We start from the raw sequence: 12255 nt of genomic DNA on the forward strand, positions 1-12255 counted from the left end.
GTTCTACTATTCATTACAATTTTAAAATATTAATTACCACCCATTCAATTAAAAAATTTATTTGTTACAATATTTATGACATAAAACACTGTTTCACCCAAAATAGTTGTTACAAGCAAACTTATTTCAGAGTTAAGATTAAAAAAATATTAAATAATTTTAAAATAAAATTATTAATTAAAAATAGATATTATTTTTTTTATCTCAACTAATTTTTGAAGACAAAAAATACTAGTAATTTTACTTATATTTAGAAAACTAATATTTAGTTTGATAATTAATTAATTTATTAATTTCAAAAATTATATTATCACTATTCATTAATTTTTATTGAGTTAATTTATTTAATTAATTTTAATTTTGATATTAAATCAAATTTAACAAAATAAATATTGTTACATGTTAAATTTAATAAAAAATTAATATAAATCTCAAATAAAATTTTATAGTTTTTTGTGGAGGTAAAAATATAATTATACTGGGGACAATAATATATATTTGTATAAAACTATTACTTTTTTTTAAACTTAGTGAGGGCAAGTGTCCTCCTCCTTTGAACCTCAATCCGTCCCTGATAACACACGTCTAAATACAAGTCTATTTACATACATTCTTCATGTGCTGAAAATATTCAATTTCATCATTGTGGCATAACCTTTTGTTTTATCGTTAAAAAATAATATTGCTTATCAGTAGAGGAACAAGGTGTTCTTAGCAACGATAATAATGATGATGATGAGAGTTAAGGCCAAGATTGATCATGACCAACTCTGATATCATGTAAAAGTATTGAAAGAGATTAAAACCAAAGAGAAAGTTAATAGAATGAACTTAGAATATGAAATTGAATTGATAGTGGAATGAATTAGTTTACACTGAAGCTACCTCACTTATCTACACACTAAGAATGAAGGATAACACATCAATAGCTAACACTCAATTGATCCTATAACAGATTCTCACTTCATCTAACTAACTCTATTGATATCACACATGTCACCACTCATCACTGTCTTTCCATTAACGTTTTCCCCTTTTCTTTGGCCAAAGCTGCCAGTAAGCACGCTGACACATGTGCACGTACATATATATTGCATTTTTTATTCTTCTCCTTTTATTTTTTATTCTTCTTCATTTCATGTTCAAACCCTAGCTTTATGACTTTTCGTGCTTTCACAATTTTAGGCGTATTGGAAAAGTTGTTGATCACAACTTTTTTTTTTTCATAAGCTTTCTCCTTCTAAATATTTGAAACTTCTTCAAAAGTCAACCCTTTTGTCTTTGGCATGCAGAAAATCACAAAAACTATTGCAACACAAGCAACAGCCAAAAGAATCATAAAACTCACCAACCCAATCGCATCCACAAAAGAAAGGAAGTTAATAGACATGATGACAATTGTTGCAGACATGCCACCACATATTCTCTAAACTCTTCAAGGTATATCTCAGTGTTCACAGCCCAAGGAACAAGACCCATTCCAGGTGCAAAGAATATAATATACAAAGCCAAACCCGCAACAGCAAGCATCCATAAACTAAACTCGGGTTGCCATGTCCTCTAACATGACATGAAGCAGAGAGTAGGATTAAATTAGTAAATTTTAAATTCAATTCATACCTTCTTTTTCAAGAAATCATTGCACATGTTTTAACTAACTAGTTTTCTCTCAACCCCACACACTAGAAGTAGACACTTTTGACAATATTTATGTAGAAAATTTATTTGGTTCTTAAGAATTTGAATAATTGTATCTGATTTGTCTAAAAAGTGAGAGATGAAGAATGGATCTCATATTTTATATTTGTGTCATGTAATTAAAAAATTAGTCATAGTAGAAGAGATCATTTATGTATTTATTCTAACATTGATTTTCAACTATCCTTGTACAATATGACATCATATATATAACATTTGATGGGCCACTTGAATTCCCCATGAAGAGAGATAAGGCATGTGGCCAATGCCGCTAAGCAGCAGGAGCTGAGGGTTTCCAATGGCACCAGCACAGAGAATAACCTCAGCATGTTCACGTAAGAGGACGGAATTCAAAGGCTGTGAATAGGAGCCTTATAGTCCACTAAACGAGCCTTAGAGCGAGCTATATATATATATATATATTTATTATATATATATATATATATATCAATCAGTGGTGTTAAACAATTTTAGTATCATAAATATATAAACTTAATATTTTTAATTTAGAGATTGATTACAAAAATATGGAAGATAATTTATAAAAATATAAATTTTCATTTTTTATATATAGCAAGGTTGATATATATAAATATATAGTATTTAAAGTAACACATTTTTATATTTTTGCAATATATTATTTTTTTCAAATTAAAAATATTTATTAATATTAAAAATATTATTTTAATTTTAACACCACCTTTTAAATGTTGTTAACATTGTATAACTATCGTAGCCTTCGTTCTTAATAAATAGTTTTAAATATGTGTACAGTAACATAATACGACGTTAGTAAAAATACTTACTTTTTACATTGAGGGAATGAATAGTTATCCAAATTAACAGATTTGATTATATGACTATATAAAATTAAATGTTATATAATATCAGTACATCAAAATTAAACTATTTATTTTATATCTTTGTAAAATTTATCAATCAAATATTTTTGGATAAGATTTGAGTTCATTCTAATGTAATAAAATGACATTTTTTGTCCATAATAAATTAATCAAATCATAATGACTGTACATGGTCGAAAATAGCCAAGTATATACTGGGAGGAACTAGAAACGAGATCAAGAACTACTTGAGGACTAGGATCTAGAAGCACATTAAGCAAGTTGATGAACACTGTGTTGCCAAGTTGAGAGTATGAAAACTAGAAAGAAAGCTAAGAGAATGAACTAAATATTAAATTGAATTGATGTTGGAAGAATGTATTAATTTACATATGAAGCTTCCTCATTATTTACACACTAAGAGTGAAAGATAGAGAAACACATCAATAACTAACACTCAACTGATCCTATAACAGATTCTCACTTCATCTAACTAACTCTGTAATGCAAACTAACTCTACATTGCTTGTCACACACGTCACTAGAGTCTTCTCCCTTAACACCCCCCTCCGAAATCTCTCTCACTCTCTCAACCTGTCTCAAGATTTGGAAGTGAGAAAAGGGCCATGGACCATGGAAAAAGACATGATCCTGATCAACTATATAGCCAACCACATGGATGGTGTTTTGAACTCTTTGGCCAAAGCTACCAGTAAGGACACAGACACATGCGCATGCACATATATATTGCATCTTTCATTTCTTCTCCTTTTATTTTTTTTCTTCTTCATTTCATGTTCAAACGCTAACTTTATGACTTTTCGTGCTTTCACAAGTCTTAAACGTATTGGAAAAAGTTGCTGATCATGTACTTGCTTGCTCAACCATGCTCTCTATGTTTTTATCTTTTCCATAGGCTTTCTCCTTCCAAATATTTGAAACTTCTTCAAAAGTCAATCCTTTTGTCTCTGGCATATAGAAAATCACAAAAACTATTGCAACACAAGCAACAGCCAAAAGAATCATAAAACTCTCGCCGAGCCCAATAGCATCCACAAAAGAAAGGAAGCTAATAGACATGATGACACTACCAACCCAATTAATTGTTGCAGACATGCCACCACATATTCCTCTAAACTCTTCAGGGTATATCTCTGTGTTTACAGCCCAAGGAACAGGACCCATTCCAGGTGCAAAGAATATAATATACAAAGCCAAACCCGCAACAGCAAGCCATCCATAAACTAAACTCGGGTTGCCATGCCCTCTAACATAACATGAAGCAGAGAGTAGGATTAACGATCCAACCACACCTATTAAGCTACTAAGTGTAAGCTTCTTTCGCCCTACAATGTCAATAAGGTAAATGCCAATAATTGTGCCACCGGCATTAATTACAGAAACAATGAGGGATAAGAACAAAGCCGATTCGTTTGATTTGAAGCCAGCCAATTGAATGATTGTTGGGCTATAGTACATTATAACACTAATACCGGTAAGTTGTTGGAATGCTTGAAGTCCAGCGCCACATATGAACGCAACTCTGATTTCTTTCAACTTAAATACATCACTGTATTTAACTTTGACCTTATCCTTTTGTTCTTGCTCCATGTGAGCTTCAAGAATATCTATTTCGTCCTCCAACCGAGGAGATGGGTATATCCTAGAAAGAACATTGGTGGCCTCCTCCTTCCTATTCTGCAAGTTAAAAGTAACTAAGCTTTTAATTATTGTACCAAAAAAAAATCAATATAAGGATTTATTTTACCCAAATTTTATAGGTGACTAATGACATAAAGTTGTCTTCATATGAAAATAATAGTTGATAATCATTAGATGATAATTTATTTAAGAAAAAAAGTACGTGAAACTAATTTTTAGTTAGCTAACATTAGTCAACTTTAGATTTTATATTTATAATTTAAGTTTTAGGATCTAGAATTTAAGATAAACAAAATAACAAAATTGGCTGATGTTAGTTTAAAAAAAATTGGTTTCCAGCATTAACTTTAGTTCAACATATCAAATTATCTAATAGTTATTACCTATAATTTTTGCATAAAGAGAACTTCACATGAATGATCATTGATCTTATATTATCATTTACCTTCAAATATAGCCATCTGGGGGACTCAGGAAGAAAGACCATAAGAACCAACTGAATAACAGCTGGTGTACCTGCAATTCCAAGCATCCAACGCCATGTTCCAGGAACCTGCACACATAATTTTGCTCTTAGAAAATCAAGATGGATGAAGACAAAATTATTACTATTGGTATTGTTAGCTAAAGAGTTGGGTATGCTTACTCTAGTCAAACCATAATTGATGACAAAGGAAAGAAATTGGCCAGTTGTGATCATAAGACAATTGACACTAACTAATCCACCTCTTATTTCAGACGGTGATACTTCTGCAATATACATAGGAGCAGTAACAGAGGCGAAACCTACACCTAGGCCAACAAAAAACCGGCCAACTATGATAAGAGTGGGATTTGGTGCGACGGCGATCAAGAGTGATCCTACTGCGAAACAAATATCTGCCACAATAGTGGCAGCCTTACGCCCTAAAGAATCATTAATGTAACCACCAATGGCGGCGCCGAAAATTGCACCAATTAAGGCCATGGCAACTATTAGTTCCTGCAAACATAACAAAATGAGAACATATAATTGCTGCAAAATGGCACTCTACTCTAGTCCTACTGTGTCATAGTCATAGTTACGTGAATTCACAATTTATCTTTGTTGTCGAATGCTATATATATATATACTTTTCCCATTAAAAATTTTAAATGTGATGTATTGCGTACCACCTACCAATTCTCCTACCAGAACATATTGCGTTTCATATAACTATATGGTCACAATTACAAGCTACCGAATTAAAAGAAAATGAACGAAAATCCACTCTCTCTTTTACCTGAAGAAAACTACTGTTCTTTACAACTTCAAAATCATCTTTTATGTACAAGAGAGCGCCAGATATCACACCTACAAATGAAAACAAAATATATGCTATATCATTTCTTTCTTTTTTTTTCTTAATTAATGAAATGGTAGACAATACGCATATATGTATACTGTACCAGTATCATAACCAAATAGAAGGCCACCAATACCAGCCGCAAAAGTAACTCCAATAATGTAAAAATTTTGGGAAAATGATATTCTGCGCTCTGGATGTTTCTCCAAATAATCAGAGCTTCCTGCTTTAATCGACACGCACATATCAGTCACCATTGTTGCTAGCTTGCTTTTATCAACTAGTTGTAAATTGCATGTTAATGCGTGAGATCTAACATAGTTTTATAGATAATAAAGTTGTTAAATTTAAAAATTTTGTTGGATTTCTTGTTCCCTTAAAAGTCGATGGGCATATATATGATAACAACATTTGTTTTTTTTATGAAGGGTCAGTTTCATGTTGATGTGAACTTGCAACTAGATTACTCTCCCTTCTTTTTATTTCCTTTCCTACTTTCCGTTATTACTCTGTCACAACGAATTTGTACTCAAATACCTACATATGTTAACATGATTGCTGTCATTTTGGATCCTTATATTAACTATCTTAATTTAGATTATTTTAATTCTTATGTATTGATACCATTTAATAATTTTCTATTTTTGTCTAATAAAATATATTTATAGTATTCATGAGCCTTTCAAGCTATAATCGGTGGTTATGTGAAATTTATTTGCTGATGTATTGATATGTTAGTTGGATGTCTATAAAAATCTGATTCACAGTGATATTTATTATATAAATTAAATCCAAATATTAATACATGTGAATCATAAAAATTATTTGCATATATTTTCTTACGAGAAATGTTAAAGATAATTTTTATTAATATTAGTTAATACTGTTAGCTAACATTTTATTTTTATATTGTTAGGAGTTAATTTTAGTATTTAAAATTTAAAATTTAGTACTTAAACTTTAAAATATTTACTAATATTAATTAAAAATAATAAATTTTATTGGTTATGGAACATTATTTTTTTGTTATACTAAGTTGAGTTGTGAGTATATTTCTTTGGTGGCTTTTTATAGTTGGTGAAAATTTTGTTATGTAATGTGATAGGCACTTATTACCTTCTTATTCAATGGTCAACAAATAGTATCTTCTGGTAAAAGAGATAAGCCGTGGATAATCACTTAAATAAAGATTAACTTAACTAATAACAACTCTATTTGTCATCTTTCTTTTTTTGAAAGTAAGAGCTCAACACAGTACAGTAGAGCGAACAGAGCTAGACAAGCAGCATACGCTTACTTAAATAACTAAATCAAACACATAAACTCCCCATGTCATCTTCGGCATAGCCATCAACAACAAAAGGGATCAACACCACTCCACTCATTAACGCTTCTCACGATCATGTTAATGACTTCTTCAACACCTCTGCTTTGATTCTGGAAAAGCCTGTTATTCCTTTCCATCCATATATTCCAAATGACCGCACACAAGCACCTCAGCCGCTGCTTACGATCCTCCTTACTCCTCGATTCCTCTCTCCAACTGAGAAAGTGCTCTTTCATCGAACCCAGATAAGACCATTGACAACCAAATCCTGATATCCAAGCACTCCACACCTACCACGTAAATGCACATCCTAGAAACAAGTGATATACATGTTCCAATTCATTATTACATAGCATACATATAGTATCTTCCTGTCTGATAATTCCAAACCAGCTCAGCCTTTCCTTAGTGTTCACCCTGCCTATTAAAACAAACCAAGCAAAAAGCTCCACTCTTGGTGAACCAAACCTTTCCAAATGGTCCTTGTGAAGCTGTAGCTGGTTACCACCTCTGGGAGTGCTTCAACCTGCATCACCTGCACAAATGAGTTAGTTGAAAAAACACCTTTCCTATCATATTTCCAAACCACTCGATCCTCTCTGTTATTTACTAATTTCATCGGTCTCAAAGCCTCATGTAATTGACTTAGAAGCTCCAATTCCCACTAAAAAGGCTCGTGCCTCCGTTGGAAATTCCAAATCCACTCTATCCCATCCCAAAACCCACAATCCCCAATAACGGATCCACATTGGTTTGAAACAGAGAAAAGCCTCGGGAACCGGTCTTTCAGAGATCCACATAGTAGCCATACACCCTCCCAAAACTTAGTCCGTTGCCCATCACCAATCTCCATGGACAAACTTGTAACCATCTTATCCCTTATACGTTCATTCATGATGTGCAACTGGCATATATCCTTCCATGGGCCTCCTCTTGTAGGTAGTGGTTGAGTTGACAGTAGCTCATTGGAATTCAGATTATTACATGAACATACAATTTTCTTCCACAACGGGCACTCTTCCTTTGCAAACCACCACCACCACTTAAACAACAATGTTGATTTCTGAATCATTGCATCACCAACTCCCAAGCTACCTAGTTTCTTTGGAGCCTGTACCATTTCCCATCTAACTAATGCCATACCATTCCTATCATCTTCCTTACTCCACATGAATCTTCTCTGTAGTGAAATTAACTTCTCAGCAACAGCTTTCGGCATCTTAAATAGACTCAAATAGTACATTGGCAAACTGTTCAATACTGATTTGATGAGCACCAACTTCCCAGCTTTGTTAGCACCTTAGCTTTCCACAAGCTTAGTTTCTCCTCCACTTTGTCCAGAATAGGCTTCCAAGTCTTCACCAACCTCAGGTTTGCTCCTAAGGATATCCCAAGGTATTTAACTGGGAGAGTGTCCCCCTTAAAACCCAAAAGGTTACACATACGCTGTATCCACTGCTCTTCACAATTAATCAGAATCAAACTTGACTTATCAAAATTAATACAGAGGCCTGACATCAACTCAAAACATCACAGAAGTCGCTTATAATTCTTAATAGTCTCCTCTTCTGGTGGGCAGAACAGAATAGTATCATCAGCAAACTGAAGGTGCGACAATTCTATGCTATCCCTACCCACCAACAACGGTAATATACGTCCATTCCTGATCGCCTCTCCAACCATTCAATGTAGCACATCCATAACCAGTATAAATAAGAAGGGAGAAAGCGGGTCACCTTGTCTCAAACCTCTTTCCATTTTGAAAGGCTTAGATGGTGACCCATTTATCAATACTGACATAGATGCAGTGGCCACACACTCCATAACCCAAGCTCTCCATTTATGCCCGAAGCCCATCTTTTGTAATACCAAGTCCACAAAGCTCCATTTGACTCTGTCATATGCTTTCTAGAAATCTATCTTGATTATTGCTGCTTCCTTTTTTCTCTGTTTAAGCCAGTTTACTGTTTCACATGCAATAAGTGCCCCATTGTGTATTTTCCTTCCCTTGACGAACGCACTCTGAGTCTCCCCTATTAACCCTGGCATCACTGATCTCATCCTCTTGACTAGCACCTTTGAGATGACCTTGTAGATGCACCCCACCATACTAATAGGTCTCAAGTCTTTGATCTCCTTTGCACCAATGAACTTTGGAGCCAATGCCACCCAAGCAATATTGCTATCAGTCGGTAACCTGAAAGAATTAAAGAACCCCATCGCTGCTGTCATAAATTTAGGTCCAATCTCATCCCAGCATCTCTTAATGAACTTCATGTTGTACCATCACAGCCTGGCACCTTAGAGGACTCGCAGTCCCACACAGCCTCTCTGATCTTCTCAGCCGACGGCATCCTCTCTAAGGTCATAGCATCATCCTCATCTATCTTTCCCACCAGACCATCTCTAAAGCCCATCATTGGAGTAGCTTCCTGATGATATAATTCCTTGTAAAACTCTCTGATGGCTATCTTGATTCTCGCTTGATTTCTGACCGTTCTACCGTTTATCACTAGTGTATCAATCTTATTGTTCCATCTTCTTGCTGAAGCCATATTGTGAAAGTATCTTGTATTTTAGTCCATCTCCTTCGCGTGCCGAGACCGAGACATCTGTTTCCAATGCATTTCCTTCCTTACATACCATCTCTCACAACAAGTAACCAGCACCTTTCTTCTAGCCTCCATCGTGGTATCATATACTCCATTGCTAACTATATCATCAACTCTCTTGATTTCTTCCTCAAACTTTGTGATCTTACTGTCCATCTCCCCAAAATTAGCCTTGTGTCATCTTGATAAACTACTATTTTATGGTTTATCTTGTGCTAATTTGAGTGGTTTTTATCAATTCTTTACTCACTTATTCATATAATTTGCAAGTTTTACATTTTCCTTCCTAATTCTGGGCTTTGATTAAAAACATGCTTCTTTGGCCTTAAAATTGCTAATTATTAATCCTCTCTTATTACCATTCGATGTCGTGATATGTGTGTTAAGTGTTTTCAGGGTTTATAGGGCAGGAATTCCTTAGAGAACAGAAAGGAAGCATGCAAAATTGGAAAGAATACAAGAAATTGAAGGAATTGCTAAGCTGTCCAGCCTGACCTCTTCGTACTAAATCTATCATAACTTGAGCCATAGAGGTCCAAATGAGACGGTTCCAGTTGCGTTGGAAAGCAAACATCCGGGGCTTCGAAATGATATATAATTTGCCATGGTTACTCAGCAGATAAGCGGCACGCACGCGTGCATCTACGAAAATTCAGCGTATCAAAATTCACCCCCAGCGATTTCTGGGCTGTTTTTGACCCAGTTCTCGGCCTAGAAAATACAGATTAGAGGCTGCAGAGTGGGGGGAATCATTCATTCATTCACACAACTTTCATTCACATAATTTTTAGCCTCTCTCTAGGTTTTAGGATTCTTAGCTTTAATTCTTCTCAATTTCATATTTCTATTTTACTTTAATTTAGTTTTCTTCTACTCTTATTAGCTCTAGCACTTTAGTTATCTATTTTTTTTGTTGATCTCTTTATGTTGCTATTTTAGTTTATGGATTCTCATGTTAGATTTGATTCTCTATTTAATGCAATTTGAGGTATTTTATATTTATGATTGCTTTCTTCAATTTATGTTATTGATACTTTCAATTAGTTGTTTAGGTTTTATTATCTCTTATTAATTTCTATGTCTTTATATTATGCCTTCCAAGTGTTTGATAAAATTCTTGGTTGGGCTTTAGAGTAGATTTCTCTCCTTTTGGCTTTGGTTGAGTAATTGGAGACTCTTGAGTTATCAAACTCCTTTGTTGATTGATAATTGAAAGTTACTAGTTGATTTGGATCCCTCTAAATTTAGTCTTTCCTTAGGAGTTGACTAGGACTTGAGGAATCAAATTGATTCATCCACTTGACCTTCCTTCATAGTTAGAGGTTAACTAAGTGGTAGCAATGGACAATTCTCATCACAATTGATTAGGATAACTAGGATAGGACGTCTAATTTTCATACCTTGCCAAGAGTTTTCTTAGTTATTAATTTAATTTCTTGCAATTTATTTTTCTTGTTCCTTATTTCAAAAATCCAAAAAGATACTTTTCCATAACCAATTATAAGTACACTTCCCTGCAATTCCTTGAGAGACGACCCGAGGTTTAAATACTTTGGTTTAATTTTTTTGGGTTTGTTTTAGTGACAACCAAATTTTTGTATGAAAGGATTATTGTTGGTTTAGAAACTATACTTGCAACGGGAATTTATTGTGAATTCTTTACTAGCAAAAATCCGTTCATCACATCTCCCTAGCGGTATTGTCAGTGCCTTCAACTTATCTGTGAACTGTATCTCCCCCAAACCTCTCCATTCCTCTTTAACCATACTGAGAAATCCATCATGTGTAAACCACGAATCTAGACTTTGGAACGGCCTTGGACCTCCCCTCAGCTTTTTGTCCTCCAGTATTATGGGGCAATGATCTGACAATTCCCTTGGCCCCCTCGTAACCAAGTTTCTGGAAACACTTCTAGCCACTCCACATTAACCAGAGCTCTATCTATATGACTGCAAGAGCGACCTCGAAACCATGTAAAATCGCAATCAGTGAGTGCCAAATCTACTAATTGCATATCTTGTATCCAATTCCTGAATTCTTTCCCTGATCGAGGTACAGTAGTTGCACCTTTTCTTTCCTCCACATGTACTATCTCATTAAAATCTCCCATAAAACAACAAGGGACCTGACATAACCCAGCTATATAGCTTAGCTCCTCCCAAACATGACACTTCTCATCTATATTATGAGGACCATAGACCAATACAAAAGCGCAATGGAAACTACTCTTTAAACATTACTCCTTCGATACACAGCCACCTCTCCCCCTTATAGCAGTTACTCATTTTAAACACTGATTCATCCCATATTAACAGCAGCCCACCAGATGCACCATCAGAGCTTACATACTCCCAGCCTAAATCATCTCTCCCCCATATTCTGGCAACATCAAAATTCGTCACAACCTGTCTTTTAGTCTCAATCAGGCCTAACATATTTAAACTATATTTTTTCTTTAAGTCCTTCACCATTCTCAACTTCCCGTCACCCCATAAACCCCTAACATTCCATGCACTAAAATTCATTTAAATTTTTTGTACACACTTGTTTTTTTTTGGGTCTGCACCGTCTCATCTTTTCCTTCTGCTTTGCCACTTTTCTTTTGTGAGCTATTTCTTCATTTTGTGCCTAAAAGATTGCCATAATGGCATCCTCTTCATTATACAATATAGCACCTGACTCTTTGGCCAGCTCCCAAGTCCTTCCGTTTTCCAGCAACTGTTCCCGCAATTCTGAGCTCTGACTATCACTGTCCTCTACTTCATTAGTGACATCCTCGTTCCCAGGAT

General features: G+C 34.6%; 3 protein-coding genes across 3 annotated transcripts; all 3 read right to left on the reverse strand.

Annotated features, from left to right (window-relative positions):
• Nucleotides 1–3404: 3404 nt before the first annotated feature.
• LOC112757662 (inositol transporter 1-like) lies at nt 3405–5784 on the reverse strand. The gene is made up of 5 exons (XM_025806217.2): nt 5631–5784; nt 5465–5535; nt 4849–5184; nt 4648–4755; nt 3405–4238 (listed from the first exon to the last, which is right to left on the reverse strand). Exons 1-5 carry the CDS (start codon nt 5782–5784, stop codon nt 3405–3407), a joined length of 1503 nt encoding a protein of 500 aa, XP_025662002.2.
• A 1262-nt stretch (nt 5785–7046) lies between these two features.
• LOC140180274 (uncharacterized) lies at nt 7047–8073 on the reverse strand. Its single transcript, XM_072220730.1, has 2 exons — nt 7581–8073; nt 7047–7144 (listed from the first exon to the last, which is right to left on the reverse strand). Exons 1-2 carry the CDS (start codon nt 8071–8073, stop codon nt 7047–7049), a joined length of 591 nt encoding a protein of 196 aa, XP_072076831.1.
• Nucleotides 8074–11315: 3242 nt separating this feature from the next.
• On the reverse strand, nt 11316–11991 carry LOC140180275 (uncharacterized). The gene is made up of 2 exons (XM_072220731.1): nt 11748–11991; nt 11316–11644 (listed from the first exon to the last, which is right to left on the reverse strand). Exons 1-2 carry the CDS (start codon nt 11989–11991, stop codon nt 11316–11318), a joined length of 573 nt encoding a protein of 190 aa, XP_072076832.1.
• Between the last annotated feature and the right edge of the window lie 264 nt (nt 11992–12255).

This window comes from Arachis hypogaea, chromosome 16 (assembly GCF_003086295.3).
Source record: "Arachis hypogaea cultivar Tifrunner chromosome 16, arahy.Tifrunner.gnm2.J5K5, whole genome shotgun sequence".
Lineage (NCBI taxonomy): Eukaryota > Viridiplantae > Streptophyta > Magnoliopsida > Fabales > Fabaceae > Arachis > Arachis hypogaea.

Excerpts from the sequence above, each read along its gene's own strand:
- LOC112757662 (XM_025806217.2), bottom strand. The coding sequence starts at position 5,784 with ATGGTGACTGATATGTGCGTGTCGATTAAAGCAGGAAGCTCTGATTAT. Across the intron at positions 5,185-5,464 it reads AGAACAGTAGTTTTCTTCAG|GAACTAATAGTTGCCATGGC; the intron begins GTAAAAGAGAGA and ends TTATGTTTGCAG. Across the intron at positions 4,239-4,647 it reads CCAGATGGCTATATTTGAAG|AATAGGAAGGAGGAGGCCAC; the intron begins GTAAATGATAAT and ends TTTAACTTGCAG.
- LOC140180274 (XM_072220730.1), bottom strand. The coding sequence starts at position 8,073 with ATGCCGAAAGCTGTTGCTGAGAAGTTAATTTCACTACAGAGAAGATTC. Across the intron at positions 7,145-7,580 it reads TGGATCCGTTATTGGGGATT|GTGTGGAGTGCTTGGATATC; the intron begins GTGGGTTTTGGG and ends TTTACGTGGTAG.
- LOC140180275 (XM_072220731.1), bottom strand. The coding sequence starts at position 11,991 with ATGAATTTTAGTGCATGGAATGTTAGGGGTTTATGGGGTGACGGGAAG. Across the intron at positions 11,645-11,747 it reads TGAATCAGTGTTTAAAATGA|ATGAGAAGTGTCATGTTTGG; the intron begins GTAACTGCTATA and ends CTCATAATATAG.